Source organism: Doryrhamphus excisus, linkage group LG8 (assembly GCF_037039965.1).
Source record: "Doryrhamphus excisus strain RoL-2023G ecotype Guam linkage group LG8, RoL_Dexc_Guam_v1.1, whole genome shotgun sequence".
NCBI lineage: Eukaryota > Metazoa > Chordata > Actinopteri > Syngnathiformes > Syngnathidae > Doryrhamphus > Doryrhamphus excisus.
Window position 1 is genome coordinate 16,175,153 of NC_136364.1, and position 23,664 is coordinate 16,198,816.

Consider the following 23,664-nt stretch of genomic DNA (forward strand, 5'->3'; position numbering starts at 1 on the left):
AACTATTTTGGACCCTGAATTGAAACTCACATGCGTGTGTGTTCTCCAGGCCGGCTGGAGCGCTCCATGTCTGGGAGGTTATCAGCAGTTCATCAGGGGAACATGGAAGCCAGAGACAATGCGCTCATCCCCCTTCGGCCCGGGCTCTCGGGGTGCTGCAGATGACTTCCGTGCACCAGCAGCAACACCTTGAATCAGCCGTCCTGAGGAAGAGAACGGGGCCTTATGAGATTATCAGATGCTGTTGCCATCAAAACAAAACCCCCGCTCACAGTCGGGTCACTAACGAGCCCTGCGGCGGTCCGAGGAGACGTTTAATCAGTTTGAGTCCTTCCACACACACACATACTCGGCGTGCAGGGGGAGCGACATGAAGCCTGTTGATGCCGAGCAGATTAAATCTCAGGCACCGTCTAGGTTTATGGAGGTCGTGACCTCTGCTAAGTGTAGTGTAAAGAGTAACAGAGCGTGACGTTTGGCCATTAGGGTTTCATTTCAATCAAACTACAAGTACGGAAAAGTGGGGGGGAAAATCAAATAAACAAATGAGCTTTTGGGGAGGCAAAACGCACATTTGAAAAGAAGTTATGAATATTTACGAACTTACTTGAAGGGACATTTTTGTCTTGATTGAGTCCTTTTGTTATGCGATTTAAAAACACTGCAAAACAAATTGAAGCATGCAACCTACAATAAAAATGATATATATTTAAATATACATTAAAAAAACATTTTTATACACATATTCTGAATTTGGTTCCAATTAAAATATCTTATATTTATGTTGATGGTTAAATTATAATAAATTGCTTTGGACAAAATCCTGCAATAATAATAATAACAACAACAATAGTGTATTGTTACCAAATTAATTAATACTTCTTTATAGTAAAGTTTCAAAATTAAATACAATTATTATTTTAAAAAAAATCTAAATGTGATGTTTGGTATATTAATACCGAACAATCACTTTTTGCATGTTGTGTTGATCTTATGTCATGTGTATTCATTTTATTGGACAAATGAATGCTGTATGTTGAAGGTTCAAATCCTGCTGCAAAATATTCATGGAAATTGTTACATTAAATAGATTATATGATGTTGCTGGTTAGGTTGTATTTTTGTGTGTATAAATGTTGATTGTTTTGGGCTAAGATCCTGCAAGGTAAAATTCCAAATATTATTTGTTCATATGTATTTATTTATTTTTAATAAATGTTCTATTTAAAAAATCAAGAATATACATGACATAGAGAAGATATATAAAACAAATGACAAGTGGATTCTTTAACTTTAAAAACATAAAGATAACAAAGGGAAAAAGGCGCTTACTATTTGTATGTTCCTCCAGTCAGACCCTGCTGTTACCATACTTTGCCACTAGGTGTCACTGTTTACGCAAAGTCTCGCTATTCTGCATCTGACCAGAGAACACCATCGTTAGTTTACTTTTAATTTTAATTTAGTTACCATTAACACATTAAACGCGTTGGAACTATATTGCGTCTCAAAGAAACCAAGCGAAACCACTCAAGAAGATGACATCAAGTTAGAATCAGAAAAGAATTCGGATGCTTATTTGGACGCGAAGAAGAATGAGACGGAGGTAATGTTGTCATGGCTGAGATGACGATAATGATTGTGGTGGCATTACGGGTGACTTTTTGTGGGCTTGTGGAGACTTGTTGTAATGATTTAACCAAACATTGATAAGCAGGACTAAGTTTCCTTTCAATACAAAAGGATCTGATGGAGCTTCGAACAAAGCTTCTCCATCTGGACCTCCTGTAGCTCTTTCTCGTCTCATTCGACTGGCTGGAAATTATGTGAAAGACTATTTTGCAATATTTTATATAAATATATAATATGTATTTACCATTAAAAATATTTAAAAAATAAAAAAAATGTTTATAAATACATATTTGTAACAATTTATACAGCTGTTAATTAAAAGCATATATAAACTCAACTATAATTTACAAAGTGGGAATGCATGAAATTAATAAGCACTTGTGGATGAAACAAGAGCTTGAAACTTGAATATTTCATTTTGCTATTTTTTTTACACTAAAATTAAACTTTATTTTAATTCATGATTACTTTTTTTCTGCAGATGAAAATATTCTCAGTGAATGTGATATTTTAAACATTAATTTTGGTTTTCAAAGTTGTTTTTTTTGGTTTTAAAATCACACAAAGTCATCAGTTGAACATAAAAAATGAGATTGAATTGGATTAAAATGTTACAAGGGTAAATTATTAATTTCCTTTTTTTTAAAGAATATTTTTGTTCATATTTTTCACATCAAACAGTAAATACAGAAAACAAAAAAAACATGAATTAGGCTGGATTGTATTGAAATACTAATAAGGGAGGTTTACATGTTACATAGTGGAGACACCAAAAATAAATAAATGTATTAAATAATAAAATTTGGATTTAATTTTTGTTCATATTTTTCCACATCAAACAGTAAATACAGAAAACAAAAAAACATGAATTAGGCTGGATTGTATTGAAATACTAATAAGGGAGGTTTTACATGTTACATAATTGGAGACACCAAAAATAAATAAATGTATTAAATAATAAATTTTTTATTATTTTTTTTAGGGGTGGAGGTGTTAAACAGTAAATCATACCAACAGTAAAATCGTAGAACCACGAAAAAAAAACAAATAAATGAAATAAACCGCTGTATGTATAAAGTCCCCCCCTCCAAAAAAAGGTGCCTGTCTCTTTAAGACGATGTGTGGAGAAGTTCAAGTTGGGGTCACATGAAGTTCCTGCCCTCCGTGTTACCTTTTTAGTTTTTATTATAGACTGACATCACACTGGAGGCGAGCACACAGAGGCTCCATTATCATCCCAGTTATTGCCTCCACTCTAAAATAGCAGAGGAAATTAGAAGAAGAGGAGTAAAAAAATAGGAGGAAACTGATGCTTTTCTAAGCACGTCTATTTTTTTTTGCATGAGATCGAAAAAAGGAGGGTCAGAAAAGAGAAAGAGAGAGAGAGAGAGACAAAAAAGTGGGTGGGAGGAGGAGAAAGGAGGTGGGAGGACGGACCTGAGGAGCGGCAAGGACTTCATATCAATTAATAATGATAAAAAAGAGCTGGTAGACGAGCACGGAAAACTGGCATGGTTTTGTGGAGGCTGGCAGTTGGGACGTCAGATATGACTGCAGGAGCTTGCTGACATGATCATTGAGGGAGACTTAGATGGGATGGCAGCAGACATCGGGCATGCAGGTAAGAGGAACCGCAACCGCTTCCAATCTCATTTTGCTATTCCTTTGGAAAAAAACCTACTTTGGCATTTATTTTGAAGGGTCATTTATTTGACAACTTTTCCTTTCGTTTCTTTGTGTATGAATTTCCCATAATCTACCTGAGAAATACACTTGACTTTTTTTTCAAAGTTTTGTTTTCAATGTAAAAATAAATAAGTAATAAGAAGTAAGTATGGGATCACGTGCCACTATTTTGCTACTTTTCCATTGTTTTTATTGGTAAAAAAACATAATTATTGATCTATATTTATATGATCTGCATAGAAAACAACACACCAATTCATCAGTTATCTATAAATGAACAAAAAAAATCTGTTTAATTATTTTCCCCAAAGTTTCATGCTATTTTGTTTTATATAAATGAACAAAAACAGTAAAAAAAATCTGTAGATTTTTTTTTTCAAAAGTTTCATGCTATTTTGTTTTATAAAAATAAAATAATCATCCACTTTTAATCCTAAAATGTAAAAACCTACCAAAATAAATGCTTATGACATCCCATATAGTGCTTTTAAAAGCTGAAAATGATCTTGATGGATTATTAATAAGCATCAAATATCAAGTATTTGCAGTTTTCTAGTCAATATGACACTTGATTTGACCTTTTTTTTAATAAGGTGTTTTTCCTATTGAGTTTAGTTATTTTCCTGTCATATTTCCTATATAATTTCTGCTTTGCACGATGGCAGCGTGGATTTTGTCAGCGGTGGCTTTCCCCACTGTTGACATATCTCATTAGTAGATGAGTATAGAGTTGCTTTAGGAGTGCGGCGAGCTAAAAAGGCTGCTGAGTTTCTGTGTTTCATGCAACAACAACAACAACAACGGCAGGCGGGGGATAGTTGCTGTACTTGTTGATTGCTGTCACTCCAAAAAATGTAAAGAAAGTCCATGCGTCACAAATTAGGACGACACCCACATGAACATGAGAAGAGTGTAAACCCGAAGTTCCCATCACTTCTACTTTGCCGCCTTGTTCTACGATGGTGTGATGATTTTTTTTTTTTTTTTGATGCAATCAGACAGGAAACCGAATGCTCGGCTGGTGTGACTGAAGCGTGACCTTTTCACCTTTCACTCTACTCTTTGAAAGGTGCAGCAGTTTCTTGTGACTGATGCGTGAAACACGCTGCGTGATGTTTTAAGCAATGACATAAAAAAAAAGATGACAGTCGTGTTTACGACGTGGAAGTTCAGGCGAATGCGTTGCTATGAAATTGTGACAAAACACAAATACGATGAGTTTGATATGACAAACACGTTGTCATCATTGTTGACTAAATGTCAGCCTGACTAAGAAGACTAAGAAGAAAATGTCCTCCATTAAAATTGCTATGGGTATTTAACATGTAAAGCCATTTAAAATGATATTATTGGTTCCACTATGCCGGTAGTACAACATACTGTAATCTTTCCCAATTGTTTCCTCTTTGTCCGAAAGGCAAACCTCTTAAGCACAAAATAGCACAGTTTCCTAAGACATAAGATATTAAAATGAATCCTAACTGGTATGCAAAAGACAAACTCTGTCTCCATAAATCAATCCCTGCAGCACAATAAGCTACAATACTAAGCACAGTGTAGATGTTGACTATAAGAGAGTCCACTAAAGCTGCTTGGCTGGCTTAGTGTCATGTCACCCTAGCATGAGTTTGATGCTGAAATTTATGTTAAAATATGTCAGGTCCGTAATAGAAAGCAGCAGGAGGAAACACTTTAGATGACAGCTTGAGTGTAAAGTCGGAATTTTAAATAAAACTTTACATTTTTTTGTTAATTACTTAATGCATCTAATTTATTACTTTACTTCTAAAATCACAAATACTTAAATTTGCTGATATTATTAATCTAATAATGCATAAGGCTAAAAATAACCAATTACCTAAAAATGTCATCCAATACTTCTCTACAAGAGAGGAGAAATATGATCTCAGGGAAGAACTACATTTGAAACACTTCTATGCTAGGACGACGTTAAAAAGCCATAGTATTTCAGTATGTGGAATCAAACTATGGAATGGATTGAGTAAGGAACTCAAACAATGCACAACGATGAGCCAATTCAAGAAACAATACAAGCAGTTGATGTTTGCTAAATACAAGGATGAAGAGTCTTGAACCAGTCATGATGTGCTATATATATCACTATATTGACACTTACTATGGTACCCATTATGTCATTGGATGGTCATATCACCTTGTACTTCGGTACGGGACAAAAAATAAAAACATAAAAAATACATTAAAAAATAAAAAATAAATGTATTAATACATATTTAATATAATAAATTTAATAATTTTAATAATGTCATAATTTAATTAAAAAATACAAAATTTTAAATTATATTAGGAAAGCAGGAAGTGAACAAATGTAACAGTTACTGATTGTAAAAGTACCAGATGGAGGGGTAGGATTTAATACTATGGGACCCATTATGTCATTGTATGGTCATATCACATCGTACTTTGGTACGTGACAAAAAATAAAAACATAAAAAAAAATAAAAAATAAAACATTTATTAATTAATAAACATAATAAATACATAATATAATAACATATAATTAAATTGAATAATTTTAATAATTTACCAATTTCATTAAAAAAATAATATATTTTTTAAATTACATTAGGAATGCAGGAAGTGAACAAATGTAACAGTTACTGATTGTAAAAGTACCAGATGGAGGGGTAGGATTTAATAAGCTTTGCTTCTTCCTACTCCTTTTGGACATGTGGAACTGTGAACTGATTATGTGATGCATTCAATTGTAATCTGATGCATGTTCAAATGAAATAAAACCATTACCATTACTTTAATAAAAATAAATAAATTAAAATTCAAATCATTATTACTATAATTTAAATGTGTGTATTCTTTAAACTCACCATGCATCATAAAATTTTTTTCTTTCTTCCTAAGAGTCAAAATAACCAACATAGATTTGTTTTTCTGTGCAATACACGAATGACCCCGTGTGACTGTTTATTTACTATACTATTTATTTACTTTCTTGTTTACCATCAGTCAGGAAAAACCTAAAATAAGTCACTTTTTATTGTAAACTGTCCTCGTTTCATGTATGATCTAGTTTACTTTAGACCCGATGAGTTAAGTGGTGATATTTCAGCGTACGGGAATGTTTGTATGTGTACATTAGCTCCAGGGGGAATTAGCAGTATGCAGCATCGCGCCATCTAATGTAAATGGATCACCAAAAGGACATCCTGTGCTTTTGCTGTGCAAAAGACCCAACAGTTGCTAGATGCTCAGTAATAATCTTGGAAATAGGAGTTCAGAACAGTCAGAGATTCTGTTATAGTGTTGAAAATAATATTTAACAATAAAATTAATACATTATTTTAATACTAATTGAATCAAATGCCCCTTATTAGGCCTTTCATGCTCTCGAGCATGGGTTCAATTCCCTGTAAATTCCCTCATGTAAATAGATAAGGACATCCTGTGCATTTGGTGTGCAAAAGACTCAACAGTTGCTAGATGTTCAGTAATAATCTTGGGAATAGGAGTTCAGAACATTCAGAGATTCTGTTATAGTGTTGAAAATAATATTTAACAATAAATTAATTCGTTATTTTAAGACTAATTGAATCAAATGCCCCTTATTAAGCCTTGAGCATGGGTTCAATTCCGTGTAAATTCCCTCTTGTAAATGGATAAAGACATTCTGTGCGTTTGGTGTGCAAAAGACTCAACTGTTGCTAGATGCTCAGTAATAATCTTGGAAATAGGAGTTCAGAACAGTCATAGATTCTGTTATAGTGTTGAAAATAATATTTAACAATAAAATTAATATATTATTTTAATACTAATTGAATCAAATGCCCCTTATTAAGCCTTTCATGGTAGAGAGCATGGGTTCAATTCCCTCAGGAAGGGCACCCAGAATAAAAACCACTGACTTGCTGTGGTAACCGCTAACAGGGGGAAGCTGAAAGTGACCGACATTAAAACAACAGAACTAAAGATGTTTTTGATGGTATTGTATGTGCTGTATTGGAGCCATAATTCTTTTTTTTGTGTGCCGAAAAAGGGGGTGAACCTGCTGTTCATCAAACTTGTGAAACCTTCACCTCAACTCAGTTTAAATCACTGCACATAACCCGCCAGCAGCCTCCAAAACACATATTTTTTCTGGGGTTCTCTGTCACGTTTCGCCTGTGGGCAGAGGAAGTGAACGCATGATAGACTTTCTCATGAGGAGAAAAGCAGCTTTTTTTTTTTTTTTTTTTTTTTTTTTTTTGCAAAAAGTTCACTTTAACCGAGCCGCTCTGTATGCTATGCGCTTCTCACACAGTCTGTTGCGTGTTCTTGCGCAATCTGCAGCCTCAATTAAACACCCACTGTGGACATACGCGAAACTGTTCTGCCATGGAATTGATTAGATAACAGGACCACAAGTGGAGTTTATTTAAACATGGTTGTAATTATTTCACACATTTAGACTTTTGGTGCTTTTTTTGTTGTCATTTTTGGCCTTCAAAAGTATTGGGACACATTGTGGCCACTGCAGAAAAATGCAAATGTTTGTCCATTCATCCAGAAGAACATTTGAGAGGTCAGAGGTCACCCTAATAGAGAGCCTACTGGTTCACTCTTTGTTCTAGTTTAAACTAGTTCTGTTCTAGTTCTGTTCTAGTTCAGTCTAAGCATGCCTGGACACAAAGACACATTACTTTGTGTCTAGCATAGGGATACACTTTTGTTCACTTCCCATCCAATCCATTCATTTTCTTCGGGCGAGAGAAGCAGGGTACACTCTGGACTGGTCACCAGCCAATCACAGGGCACATATAGACAAACAACCATTCACACTCACATTCATACCTATGGATAATTTGGAGTCGCCAATTAACCTAGCATGTTTTTGGAATGTGGGAGGAAACCGGAGTAACCGGAGAAAGCCCACGCATGCACGGGGAGAACATGCAAACTGTTGAACTCGGGCCCGACCCACTCTTCTTTTGTTGTTGTGTCTTATGTAAGATTCTGTGATTATATGTGTGGGAAAAAAATCACTTATTGAATTGGTAACTGCTCTGGCGTGGAGAAGGGGTAGGATTTAATAAGCTTTGCTTCTTCCTGCTCCTTTTCAGACATGTGTAGTAATGAGGTGTTGTGTATGTATGTATATGTATATATAGTATGTATGCATATGTGTATGTATGCTGCATGTATATATATATATGTGTGTGTGTGTGTGTGTGTATATGTAAGTATATAAATAGATATAGATAGTATTGTATTGTAAGTGTATATGTGAGAAACAATAATGTAACATAGTATGCATGTCTGAAATAAATTAAGAAGAAAGAAAGAAATTGAACTCGGGTCTCGTAGCTGTGAGGCCTTTGCGTTAACCACTCGTCCACCGTGCAGCCCCCGATCCAATCCACACACTTGAATTTGGATATCTGCAGATACTACTATGATACCAAAGTGGTGTTGCCTTGCCTGACTCGTCCAACAGTTCCACTAACTGCTCATAACTGGAAAAATACATTTTCCATAACAAAATATCAGCTTGTTGTTTATACGTATAGTTTTCAGTATGTTCTATTATGATGTCATTCATTCATTTTCTACCGCTTATCCTCATGAGGGTCGTGGGGGTGCTGGAGCCTATCCCAGCTGTCTTCGAGCGAGAGGTGGGGTACACCCTGGACTGGTGGCCAGCCAATCACAGGGCACATATAGACAAACAACCATTCACACTCACATTCATACCTATGGACAATTTGGAGTCGCCAATTAACCTAGCATGTTTTTGGAATGTGGGAGGAAACCCACGCACGCATAGGGAGAACATGCAAACGAGGGTGGAATTGAACTCAGGTCTCCTAGCTGTGAGGCCTGCGTACTAACCACCCTTACGCCGTGCAGCTCTCCTTTGGACAATTTGGAGTCGCCAATTAACCTAGCATGTTTTTGGAATTTGGGAGGAAACCGGAGTCCTCGGAGAAAACCCACGCATGCGTGGGGAGAACACGCAAACTCCACACAGAGATGGCCGAGGGAGGCCTGCGCTGTAACCACTAGTCCGCCGTCCAACCCCTGATCCAATCCAGATACTTGAATTTGGATATCTGCAGATATTCATACTATTATGATACCAGAGAGGTGTTGCCTTGCCTGACTCGTTCAACAGTTCCACAAACTGCTCATAACTGGAAAAATACATTTTCCATAACAAAATATCAGCTTGTTATGTATAGTTTTCAATATGTTCAATTATGATGTGTTGGCATGAAAATTAGACTGCAGCGATCTCACTGTGATGTCATTTTTTTGCAGGTGGCGGACTAAAAACGATGCTGGATGTCATGGAAGTTCCAAGTCATGCTCGGGATCTCCTCCTGCAGCTCAACAGCCAACGCACCAAAGGATTCCTGTGTGATGTCATCATCGTGGTGCAGAACGCCCTCTTTAGGGCACACAAGAACATTCTGGCTGCCAGCAGCCTCTACTTGAAATCCTTGGTGGTCCACGACAATCTCATCAACCTCGACCACGAGATGGTGAGTCCCGGGGTCTTCCGGGTCATTCTGGACTACATATACACAGGCCGCCTCTCAGACGGGGACCCCGCTTCTCCCACGGAACCCAATCTGGGTGCCGTCTTGGCCGCGGCCAGCTACCTTCAGTTGCTTGACTTAGTAGCTCTGTGCAAAAAGAAGCTGAAAAGAAATGGCAAGTACCCTCCTCGCACCGGGCCTGCCTTTCTCCCCTATGCAAAAATGGGACCCGGAATGGGTTTAGGCACCGGAGGCCGGTACAGGGTGTCCACCCCTGTCATCCAGTCGTGCCCTCCTGGGGGGATTATGAACAGCCACACACCTCGGCCTCTCCCACTTGAGGAGCTGGTTCCCCATCGGCTTGCCATCCATGCCGGTGAACTATATGCTCCCACCTCCAATCAAGGCTCCCAGGTGTTCCCGTCCATGCAGTCGGTTCTCCCGGCCCAGCTTGGCCTACGTTCAGCGCTTCCGGAAAGGAACTGCTCCCCCAACTATGGCCTCGATCTGTCCAAGAAGAGTCCTAACTCCCAGTCCCAGCACACGCCCTCGCAGCCCCATGTGATCAGCACCCACAATGACGAGGAACGAGATGGGACCCAGAGTGCCCGCACCAGTCCCACGCAGGGCGCCAACAGCAGGGCCTTCCCCTCAGAAAAAATGGAGACAACAGATCAGGCTCGAACACCGCCACCATTTCCACATCACAACCAGCCACTCGGCCCCCATCTTCCTCACCTCCATCGCTCGGGATCACAAGCTACAGAACGCTACCCATGTCCCCCAAGCCCGGATACCCCGACTGAAATCGGGGAGCCCGGACGAGAAGTGGGTAACATCTATCGCTGGGTGAAACACGAGCCGCTCCCGTACGCGGGTGAAGACGAGGATGAAGAAGACGATGAGGAGGAAGCAGGAGAAAACGGGGAGCGGCGGCACAATCATCATAAAATCGGCGAGGAGAGCGAGGGCCCGGATGACAAAAGTGGCTCAGGGACTGAAGAGACCGGCAGCAGCGAGGGCCGCCCGTCTCCTTCGGGTCCCATGGGGAGGTTCCACGTACCGTATGAGCCCGAGAGTTTCGGAGACAATCTATACGTCTGCATTCCCTGTGACAAGGGATTCCCGAGTTCAGAACAACTCAACGCACACGTGGAAACGCACACTGAGGAGGAACTTTATGGAAACTCAGGTGGGGAGATCGGAAACAACAACAACAACAAGAACATCAACAACAGCACAAATGGCTACGGGGGCTTGAACAACGCCAACACCTTGAACAGCCTGTCTCACCTGGAGACAAAATCCAGTCAGGCTTTATCTTCAGGAACCATCGCGGAAATGATCCGTCCGTACCGATGCTCCACGTGTGAAAAGTCCTACAAAGATCCCGCCACTCTGCGACAGCACGAAAAAACCCACTGGCTGACCCGCCCTTACCCGTGCAGCATTTGCGGCAAGAAGTTCACTCAGCGTGGCACCATGACACGCCACATGCGTAGCCACCTGGGCCTCAAACCTTTCGCCTGTGACTCCTGCGGCATGCGCTTCACTCGGCAGTACCGCCTCACGGAGCACATGCGAATCCACTCTGGCGAGAAGCCGTACGAGTGCCAAGTGTGCGGAGGGAAGTTCGCTCAGCAGCGCAATCTGATCAGTCACATGAAGATGCACAGCAGCGGGGGTGCCACAGGAGGCCTCGCCACGGAGGGAAAACTAAAGCTGGACTTTGCCGAGGGCATCTACCCACTGAGCAAGTACACAGCGGAGCATCTCGGGCTGAAACAGGAGAAGGCCAACGAGCTCCTCATCCAGGCGCAGCAGCAGCTGGTGGCCGACGCCAAGGCCATGGAGAGCCTCTACCCCCTCTCCAAACTGGCCTCTGAGCACCTCGGAGGCCTTGCCCACGACAAGATGGACGTCCTGTGCCAACCCCTTCCCCCTCCACAACAGGCGCTCTCCGAGGCCCGCACCATTGACCGCTACTCGCCCAGCTAAGACCAACACAGCCCCCCCTAAACCCACGTGAAGGCCGATCACCACATGCAGTATTCCGACGCCATTCACCTCAACTAAATCTGCACCTCAGAGTCGAGACACGTCAGTCTGCTCGTGCACGCCGAACTTTGTCGACTGTAAGTGCCTTTCGATGCGTCTAACCTTTCGTAGCCTCCTTCCTAAAGGAGCACTGTGCTATCTCTCCTGTGACCAAGAGACACTCGCTTGACAGAAGTACGGTATTTATGTGTGTGTTTGCAGCTATTGAGCCAAAGTAACAAATTTTAAAAACCAAAAAAATATATATATTTATTTTTTTGTATTATGATAAAATCCAAAGAAAACCCTGACCCTTAAACCTGTGTTATTATAAATAAATGCACATAAAGGACAACATTCAGGGTTTGTGTCCAGATCTGAGTGTAAAATAAAATAAAAAAAAGTCAACTCTTCTGGACTTTAAAAGAACAGGAGGAATATTTTCTTTAATTCTGTAAAATTTCCCTTTTTTTTTTTTTAGACAATTGATAACTCCTTCCCATCTCTGTGTGGAGTTTGCATGTTTTCTCCGGGTACTCCGGTTTCCTCCCACATTCCAAAAACATGCTAGGTTAATTGGCCACTCCAAATTGTCCATAGGTATGAATGTGAGTGTGAATGGTTGTTTGTCTATATGTGCCCTGTGATTGGCTGGCGACCAGTCCAGGGTGTACCCCGCCTCTCGCCTGACGAAGACAGCTGGGATAGGCTCCAGCACTCCCCGCGACCCTTGTGAGGAAAAAACGGTAGAAAATGAATGAATGAATGAATGAATAACTACTTCCTCACATATTACAATACATTCAATCACATTTTTGAAGTATTTCTTATAGTAGGGATTCTCCGATCGATCGGCCACTGATCAATATGTAATCAATGCCTTTTAACGCCGATGACAAAAGCTGATCACGTATGGTTTGTACTTCTAGTACAGGTATATCAAACCCACAACAAACATGTAGAACTCATCTACCATTTGTACGCGTGATATACGTAATATGTATTTAATAAGGACAAATACGATGTGATCATCAGTCAAACGACAGCTAACATAGCTAACGCTCGCTTGATCATAACATCACATGCATGATCGGTATCAGAACCCTGATCGGAGTATCCCTATTTTATAGTTACAGTAAACCTCGGATATATCGGACTCGGATATATCGGAAATTCGCTCACAACGGACAGATAAAAAAGAACCGATTTTTCTGTAATGCATTTCCAATAAAAATTCATTGCATATATCGGATTTTTTATAACGGATTTTGCCTATTTCGGACAAAATCTCCAGTCCCGTTCCAATTTCCCTCGCATATATCGGATGGCCGCATCGTGTCTTTCTCCTGGCTCCAGATTTAGGACAAATATAAAAGTGAGTGACGTCAATAATACTAGCACAGCAGTGAATGAGATCTTAACCTCACTATTGGAAATAACGTAGGCCTGACGGGCGGAACAGGGCCTAGCTTAATTAACTATTTGTTATGCTCAGAGTCCAATAAAGTTAAATTCTCATTACCTTACGTCTCTTTTCATTGCCCAGTCCAGGTACATTGGAAACATAGTCAAGGAAGTGCCTTTTTATAACGGATAAAATCCGATTTACGCATATACCGGATATAAATCCGATATATATATGCGTAAAACGGACATTTTCCGGTATACGCATATAACGGATTTCGCTTATATCGGACAAAACCAGTGGGAACAATTGAATCCGATATATCCGAGGTTTACTGTATAAGCATGATTATAACCCACACTGAGCAAAAAAAAAAACAAAAAAAATTCTTTACTGAGGAGTGGTAGCCGGTGATCTCACATCCATGAAACCATCACACATACCCGACTGGTGAAAACACAAAAATCACTGTCCGTCACACGGGCGTTGCCCTTTTGACATGCGGTAAAACAGCCAATCATTCTGAGTTTAGCGATGGGTCCCAATCAGAGGGGAGTCATTTCTTGTGTGATTAATCACTATGAGCAACCAGGTCTGACCCCCCCCCCCCCCCCCCTCCCCCTTTGGTGTCATGCCGGCCGGTGAGGGCCTGCTACTGTTGACGTGCCAAAGTGAATGTTTAACACACACACCCACGTTATCTCCCCCATTTCACACACACTTAGCAAAGCCGCTAATCTTGTCAGTGATATGACCACGAGGAGGGTTGTATAGTCCCCCGTGCAGCTGTCGTAATCCCTGTGAAATCTCACTTTCTCCTGGACAATTCACACACCATCATGTCCTATTTCATGCCTGCCATCCCATCCACTTATTAACATCTGATGCTTCAACTACACCCCCCCCCCCACACACACACTCTTGCACCACTCCTCTTCATGCCGCTATCAAAGCCACATAACAATAAAAATCTTTTTTTTTTTTTTTTTTTTTGCATTGGACCGAAAACAACAAAAGAGCAATTGAAGCTTGCGGTTTTTGGAAAATGTTTATTCCAAAGAACATCCCGACAATTTTGTTTTGCTTTGTTTTTGATCATTTTTTTCCACTTTCACTGGTCTCCTTAATTCAGATCAGAAGCGTGTGACCACTATAGTGCCAACGTCAACCTCAGAGGGTGAATGTGAAGACTTAAAAAGCCATAAACACACTGTGATTGATTTACTAGAAAACAAAACATAAAAAAAATAACAACGTGCCTTAAGTTTCATACGCTTTTCTTTTTTTTTTTTACATGTAACAATAAGGGCTTCATTTCTGTAATATATTGAATATCCTGTCACTTTTCTTTAGTAAAAGAGTGCACATGAAACTGGTGCTTACCTCATGACCACACACACACACACACACACAAAATGGTTATTGTAGGTTTGTACATTACAGTTTGTTGTTTTTTCTCATTATTTTCATGACTATTATGATGCAGTATACACTTTTCATTGTGTTGAGGCGTCTATGCGTCTGGTCTTTACTATCTGTCTTAACAACACAAGGCGACAACGTCATGTTTGCGGTTGCCGTTTATGAAGATCTGAACCACAGCTTATGCCATTTTTTTTTTTTTTGGCTTCAGTGTTAAGACATGCCAGGGAATTTCACAGTCTCTTTGACCTGACGGAGGCAACACAAACATTAAAGGCCAGATTGTGTTTGGATGATGCATTTTTTTTTTTTTATATCTGGTGGGAATATCAGCCACTTCCACTCCATCTTATTCAATAGTTGTAATCAAATTGTGACCCAGTCCTTTTTTTTTGTTAAAACAAAAAAAAGACTTTCCATTGTAAGTTTAAATCCAAGCAAGGAGGGGAAATGTCAGATAAAAACTTTTTAATGGGCCAATGTTAATAACCTGCATTAATATTCTGTGTTTTTTTTTTATATTTTGGTCCAAATCAGAATACCAGCACACACACACACATACACACACATACTACATATACTCACATACACCCAAGAAAGGTGCAGGGCGAAGAGTGTTTTTAAGTGCACTTGTGCACCGAAATTGCATTTAACAAAGAGACTGAGGTGCTGAGTCGTGAGGGAAGTGTTTGCTTGTCTGTTTATGCTCTTGGAGCACGCCAAACTCCGCTAATACACGTCCTGGGAATGAGGCAGAGGCGTGAAGGAGACGAGCTGAGGAGCAGGAAGTGAACTTTCAGCGTGTGTGTGTGTGTGTGTGAGCAGGATGTGCTGTGTGTTTGTTGCCGACTGAGACAGATTAGAGAAGGAGAGGAGCAGGGCCGAGCGCAGCAGGGGTGGACTTGAGCCATTGTCTGGCTATGAAAGCTTGGTCGTACTTCTAAAACGCTTCATTCACAAAACAAGTCGACGGTATCTCCTCTTTTCCTTCCCTTCTTTGCTTGGGTGGAATAAACTCCCTCAGTGTCCCGGTGATAAGGTTGTGTGGCTTTCAAGCGCTCATGTTTTGCAGCATTACAACTATTGCATTATACAAATTAATTTTCCTTTTCATGTCGCACAGTTTGCACTTGTTGCTAGGCAATAATCTTTAATCTTCCTGCCCGAAAAGTCAATAAAAAACTAAAAAAGTCATATTTATACATATTTAATTGTCTCTCTAATCTGTATTCAAAATAATTCGAATGCTGTCCACCTGGATCTAGTGGGGCACTGCCCCTCCACATGCCTCTAATGCTGAGTCGGCAGTTTTTTGGCCCATAATTCCCCTAAACTATGATTACATGTGAAACGTCAATTAAAAACAAAAAAAGTCATTAGGATTACGATCCATATTTATACACATTGTATTCAATATAAAATTTGAATGCTGTCCATCTGGATCTAGTGGGGCACTGCCCCTCTACATGCCTCTAATGCTGAGTCGGCAGTTTTTTGGCCCATAATTCCCCTAAACTATGATTACATGTGAAACGTCAATTTAAACTAAAAAAAGTCATTAGGATTACAAGTCATATTTATACACATTTAATTGTCTCTCTAGTCTGTATTCAATATAAAATTTGAACGCTGTCCACCTGCATCTAGTGGGGCACTGCCCCTCCACATGCCTCTAATGCCAAGTCGGCAGTTTTTTGGCCTATAATTCCCCTAAACTATGATTACATGTGAAATGTCAATTAAAAACTAAAAAAGTCATTAGGATTACAAGTCATATTTATACACATTTAATTGTCTCTCTAGTCTGTATTCAATATAAAATTTGAATGCTATTATGAGTCATATTCATGTTCATAGTCATATTCAATGTAAAATTTGAAGCTGTCCACCTGGATCTAGTGGGGCACTGCCCCTCCACATGCCTCTAATGCTGAGTCAGCAGTTTTTTTGGCCCATAATTGCCCTAAACTATGATTACATGTGAAACGTCAATTAAAAACTAAAAAAGTCATTAGGATTATGAGTCATATTCATATTCATAGTCATATTCAATATAAAATTGGAACGTTGTCCACCTGGATCTAGTGGGGCACTGCCCCTCCATATGCCTCTAATGCTGAGTCGGCAGTTTTTGGCCCATAATTCCCCTAAACTATGATTACATGTGAAACGACAATTAAAAACTAAAAAAGTCATTAGGATTATGAGTCATATTCATATTGAATATAAAATTTGAACGCTGTCCGCCTGGATCTAGTGGGGCACGGCCCCTCCACATGCCTCTAATGCTGAGTCGGCAGTTTTTTGGCCCCATAATTGCCCTAAACTGTGATTACATGTCATTATTGTATACATTTTCCCCTCAAAATGGGGCTTTTGCTACACTGAAAAATCTGATTTTTTTGAACCTATTTTCCAAGTTTTGTAACTACAAATCACTTCCTTTTGCCTTTAAATGTAACCGAAGTTAGCCTTGCTGGTTTGAAAAATATATTTTTCTTAGTTTTTCTCAAGCTGCATAAACAGAAATGTTTTTTTATGTGTTGCAATAAAATGACAACATTTTATCAATGCATTTGCCATATGTCTTTGCTAATTGTCTCTATTTGGCCTCCAGGATAGTTTAGCTGAGACTGTTTTTACAGTAAAGTGATAAATACGGCTTTTATAAAATGCCATTAATTAGATGAACCCAAAGAAAAAAAAACATCTGAAATGGTTTATTCTTACGGTGGTTTATTTTATACACCATTTCTTTCCTTTATGAATGTTATTATGGCAACCATGCAAGACCCATAACTTTTATAACATTAACAATATAGAAGGGAAAAGGGTCTGGATGACTTCCAACACGGGCTTCAAATTAAAAAAAATATTTTTATGCAGGCAGCCAGTTAAAAAGAAGGGAATTAGTGATAAAAAAAAATCTGCTGACAGTCAGCACTTTGATGGCTTTCAGTGGACTACAATGACTCTGCAACTTTTGCTTTTTCGAATGTTTTGTGCATGAAAACACACACCTACCCTACAGTTAAGTCATGGTGCTGCACCTGTGCCTCCCCAGAAACAAACAAGAGACAATTCGTTCCTTGAGCTGCACTTTTTCTGGAACAAAATCACTAAATTGTTATGCTTTTTGTGATGCATTACGTACCATTGCCTAAAAGTCCCAGAGTTCCCTTTCCTCTGGCGTTTGATTCCCTCCCACCCTTCCTCTGTAATTCTTCCTAACCTTCCACTCAAGCCCCCCCCTTTTTTTTACCCTCCCTACTCCTGATCCACTTACTTCCAGCTGGTTCTCATGCTGAAGAAGACACTTGTCTAAATGTTTACACCAAAGGCTACTTTCTTTTGCTCCAAGCCCTGATCGATTTCCAAAAATGAACCCCACCACCGCTGTGTGCGCTGACCTCCATCGTTATTATCCATTATTACCCCGAAACCAAGCAGAGGCCTTTTGAATTAGATTAAAAACAGTGTTGTAAGAGGAAATGTTAAAGATCTGCTCAGAAAGATGCCAGTAAAGTAAACATGTATGAAATTGCACAATGCATGGGGCCAAGTCATGCGCACAGATGAAGCGAACAAAAAGGAAAAGAAGGGAAGCCAAAAGCAAAATATTGTCTGCACCGCAGTGCCTTTGGTTTTTCTTTGTTTGTTTTAAAGTGTCCATACCTTCATGAAGCGATGCAGCTCATTTTTAGGATCCACAGCTGGTGTAATGGATAACCCGGTTTTGGTTGGGTCACTGAATCTATCACGAGAAAACAACAGAATTTATTAGGATTTGGTTTTTCAAAGTGTGGCAGAGTGAGACTTCTCAGTGAGATGACTCCCCGAAAAATGTAGTTTCTGCCTTACTGTAGATATTGCTCATTTAGCTTTTATAAAATATTACATTTTTGGACACATCTGCCATATATTAATTGGATATTGGATAATTTCAGACAATTTCATAGTAAATTATTGTTCAGATCTTCACATATAGCTCATGCTATGGTGTAATTTTTGGTCCCTGCCCTGCAATGATGTATAGACAGACTTTTGTCCCCATTAAGTGATGAATACCAGAAAACACACACAGACACACACACACACGCAAATGGCTGGCTGGCAGACTCCAGATTAGATCAGCTTTAATGAAGTTGCCCTGCCATGTTTGGAGTGTCGCTTCTTGTTGGGAAAGTCATTATTAAAGAACTCTGCACTCACGTACTCACACAAAGATCTTCCATAGCCTCAGGGTCCTCCTACACACACACACACACAGTAGAGATTACATGAAAGATTGATGGATTGTGTGGATAGCTCGATTATGATCTAATGAGGATGACTGTGATGTCTTATACCCGGCTGGTTTGTGGTTCAGTGGGGAAGAAAGTTCAGCTGTGGGACACGCTGCCACGCTGACAGTGCGAGTTCAGCAAAAAACATGACCAAAGACACACACACACACACACACACATACACACATTTAGTCTTATTTCAGTGGACATGTAGCTGCGTTGTCCATCAATCAACCTTTAAAAGCAATACATTACAACCAAACAGTATTTCTGCCTTTGTTCTTTGTCAATATGCTTTCATGAAATGAATGTATTTATTGCATGTCAAAAATGTTTTATAGTTATTTTTTGTTTAAATGTTCACTGTGGGTTTTTGTTTTTATATCCAAATATACAATTTCATTTCATTATGATGTTCTGATAAAAATGATGTTGATAAGGTTTTTATTTTTTAAAAATGTGAAACAATGTCGTGGTTTGTTTTGTCACTATACTCCATGTCATCCTGGCAATAAAGTCTAATTGCATAAGAAATTGGAAAGAAAAGGTGTACTTGTGTTTGTTTTTTTTATCCACTTCCCAGTTAGGTGACTTTTATTTACTGTATGGGACACAAAACATATTATTATTACTATTGTTTTTATTTTAGTTCAGGCAAACCAACAATCTCACATAAGGAAGCACTTTGCTGACAGAGGCAAGGAAAAACTCCCTTTGAGCAGGAAACATGAAACGGAATTATTCTGAAGTAAAGATATCATAATTGTATTTAAATAACACATGGAGATGAAAAAGACCAAAAAATTATGAGATTTACCACACTTTTAAAGCCTGTAACCTTAAGTGGACATCCGGCATTTTGAGACAAGATGTTAAAAATGGGCTGCACGGCGATAGAGTGGTTAGCGCACAGACCTCACAGCTAGGAGACCTGAGTTCAATTCCACCCTCAGCCATCTATGTGTGGAGTTCGCATGTTCTCCGGTTTCCTCCCACATTCCAAAAACATGCTAGGTTAATTGGCGACTCCAAATTGTCCATAGGTATGAATGTGAGTGTGAATGGTTGTTTGTCTATATGTGCCCTGTGATTGGCTGGCCACCAGTCCAGGGTGTACCCCGCGTCTCGCCCGAAGACAGCTGGGATAGGCTCCAGCACACCCGCGACCCTCGTGAGGATAAGCGGTAGAAAATGAATGAATTTTAAAAATGATGAATATGTATTAATATAAGGGGTGTCATGATATATTATGAGACGACAGACAATCATAAACAGGGTGAGACAATATTTTTACTTAAAAGATTACTTTTAAGAAAGGTACAATGCTACAAAAATTTGGACCGGACAAACAGTCTTTTTTTACTTGGTCACAAAACAAAAAAATGTTGTATGTATGACCGAAGCATGATGCTTTTTTCTGATCAACTTTTCCATAAAAGACATGAATTAATTGATTAAAATCATCAAAAATTAGATGGATAGAGATTGAATAAATGAATATTTAATGACTGTGAGAAATCACATGGTTTAACTTTCATTCATTCATTCATTTTCTACCGCTTTTCCTCATGAGGGTCGCGGGGGGTGCTGGAGCCTATCCCAGCTGTCTTTTGGCGAGAGGCAGGGTACACCCTGGACTGGTGGCCAGCCAATCACAGGGCACATATAGACAAACAACCATTCACACTCACATTCATACCTATGGACAATTTGGAGTCGCCAATTAACCTAGCATGTTTTTGGAATGTGGGAGGAAACCGGAGTACCCGGAGAAAACCCACGCATGCACGGGGAGAACATGCAAACTCCACACAGAGATGGCCTGCGCGCTAACCACTCCAACACCGTGCCGCCCATGGTTTAACTTCTCATAGTAAATATACTAATAATTTAAAACTTCTTGTTCAGGTATAAAAATGGCATACACAGTACTGCAAAAAGTCCCCGATTCTGCCTCGAAAAAAACCAAATACTAAATCAGTACAAAGCCATTTCTTGCTTCATGACACATTCATTTTGCATGAAATCCGTTTCACTTTAACAGAAAAATAGAATGCAGAGAACCGCAGTAGTGAGAGAACGATTAGCTTACAAGTACATTTGCTCACATGTGAGTGCCTCATTTAAGACTGGGAATTTCAAATGAATCTCATACATCACACTCCGTCCACATGCTACAATAAGCAGATCCATTACTCTTGTCAGCGGCAGCGCAAGCCGCCAGCAGGCACACACACACACACACATATGCACATACACATTCTTTTTCCGTTGTATGAAAATCAGGATTATTATCATCATTATCACCGGTGCGTAAGTAATCTTAGTATCTTCCAGATGTTTAAACATGAATAAAAACACACATTAACATGTTGACAGATGACAATTAGCAGGTGCAGTAAAGAATTAACGCTCTCACCTGACACTTCCTCACATCCTCAGTAACACGGTCGTCATGGAGATCATGTGTTGTCGTCATGTGTGGAAAAACGACGAGTACCTAGGGGTGCAGACAACACACCAGAAATGAGCTTGTGGCGCAATTCTGCTATACGGTATGTCTATTATTGTGCATCGAATATGCGCTATTTCTAATATTTAATATTCCTCTAAATCACATTTTGTCAAAACCTTAAACTGCATTATGGAAAGCAGGAAGTGAACAAATGTAACAGTTACTGATTGTAAAAGTACCAGATGGAGGGGTAGGATTTAATAAGCTTTGTTTCTTCCTACTCCTTTTGGACATGTGGAACTGTGAACTGATTATGTGATGCATTTAATTGTAATCTGATGCATGTTCAAATGAAATTAAACCATTACGTTTTTGATGAAGCTGATATATTGGACCTTATTAGATGACGCAGGTGTACCTAATGTTGTGACAGGTGAGTGCACATTCACTTGCCAGTAACATAAGCACAACCAAGTGACTGAAACCAGAAGTAAACATGATCTTCCAAGTGAGGCTCCACACATTAAAAGTCAAAGGTCAAAGGGTACCTGGTGTCAGCCAGTGGGTACCCTCCACTCAGCCTGCTAATATCAAATGGCAATGTAGCTTTGAATATGTGTGAGTGTGCACTCCTCCCACAGGACACACAAGTCAAATACAATACAGGCGGTTAGGTGAGAGTGTGTGATTGTCGGAGTGGTGACATAGTCATAGTGTGAGACTAAAGATCCTCTTAAAATCATGTCAAATTTGAACAAATGAGTGGGATTTGAATAGATGTCGGCGCCGTTGAGAGATGCTTTGGCTTGTTGGGCGCTTTGCACGGAGTCAAACGTAATGGCATTTTTTGTATCATAGAGAGGATGGGACATGAGAAGGGCAAAGCGCTGACTGCAGAGTCATTTCAGCTTGATCTGCTGTCAGCACGAAAGGGTGTGATTAGGAAGAGAGTGTGTGCCGTCGTCAAAAAGAGCGAAGGGGACTGAAAAAAAACAAATGTAATAATAATAATAATAATAATAATAATAATAATAATAATAATAATAATAATAATAATAATAATAATAATAATAATAATAATAATAATAATAATAATAATAATAATAATAATAATAATAGGGCTGCACGGCGGTCGAGTGGTTAGAGCACAGACTTCACAGCTAGGAGACCAGGGTTCAATTCCACCCTCGGCCATCTCTGTGTGGAGTTTGCATGTTCTCCCCGTGCATGCGTGGATTTTTTCCGGGTACTCCGGTTTCCTCCCACATTCCAAAAACATGCTAGGTTAATTGGCGACTCCAAATTGTCCATAGGTATGAATGTGAGTGTGAATGGTTGTTTGTCTATATGTGCCCTGTGATTGGCTGGCCACCAGTCCAGGGTGTACCCCGCCTCTCTCATTCGAAGAAAGCTGGGATAGGCTCCAGCACCCTCGTGACCCTCGTGAGGATAAGCGGTAGAAAATGAATGAATGAATGAATGATACAATTTATTTGTATAGTGCTTTTCAGAGTACTCAAAGACGCTTTACAGTGAAGAAAAATAAAGTTGAGTAAAAAACATTTTCTACCGCCTATCCTCACGAGGTGCTGTCATCGGGCGAGAGGCGGGGAATGTGGGAGGATACCCCAAGATTCCCTCCAAATTCCCTGTCAAATCCGTGGGTTTTGCACACTCACTACACTTCTATTTGTTGGTAGAGTTAATAAGAACTTGTTTTAAATGTTCCAGGTTATTTTCCTTTAGTGGACAAGGGGGTAAAATGGCTCTTTAACATTTGTTAAAGTGTCTCTTGTTGGTAATATACAATATGAGGTTATGATATGGGCAGGTATATGTTATGGACAACACACATATAGGTGCATGTTATTGATATCAGATATACTCTTGTTATGACCATTTGCACACAGAAGCACGGTCACAACCTTTAACATTATTACAGTAAAGTTTCCAGTCTGGCTCCTGCAACAAAGACATCCCTGAAAGGATGCTTTGAAACGACATACTATAATTTCCAGACCAGTTTCTCTAAAAAGGGTCTTTTTAGTGAAGTTACAGCCTTTATTCACCACACCTTTTTTTTTTTTTTTTTTTTTTTTAGTAAAATGGATCAAGTCAAGATGTGGTTATACTTCACAAGCTTATAGTGACTTTATAGAAACTGATGAAACACGCAACACTGTTTGTATAGTAGTAAACAATTGGTAATGTAAACAATTATCCCTTCCA

General features: G+C 39.5%; 1 protein-coding gene across 1 annotated transcript; it reads left to right on the forward strand.

Moving 5' to 3' along the window:
- The first annotated feature begins 2,804 nt into the window (after window positions 1-2,804).
- hic1 (hypermethylated in cancer 1) lies at window positions 2,805-12,930 on the forward strand. The gene is made up of 2 exons (XM_058080281.2): window positions 2,805-3,253; window positions 9,610-12,930. Exons 1-2 carry the CDS (start codon window positions 3,202-3,204, stop codon window positions 11,826-11,828), a joined length of 2,271 nt encoding a protein of 756 aa, XP_057936264.1. The 5' UTR covers window positions 2,805-3,201; the 3' UTR covers window positions 11,829-12,930.
- Window positions 12,931-23,664: the final 10,734 nt, after the last annotated feature.

Bases quoted from the DNA above. Each gene is read 5' to 3' on its own strand.
- hic1 (XM_058080281.2), top strand. From the start codon at position 3,202: ATGATCATTGAGGGAGACTTAGATGGGATGGCAGCAGACATCGGGCAT. The intron at 3,254-9,609 runs GTAAGAGGAACC...ATTTTTTTGCAG, and splicing joins AGCAGACATCGGGCATGCAG to GTGGCGGACTAAAAACGATG.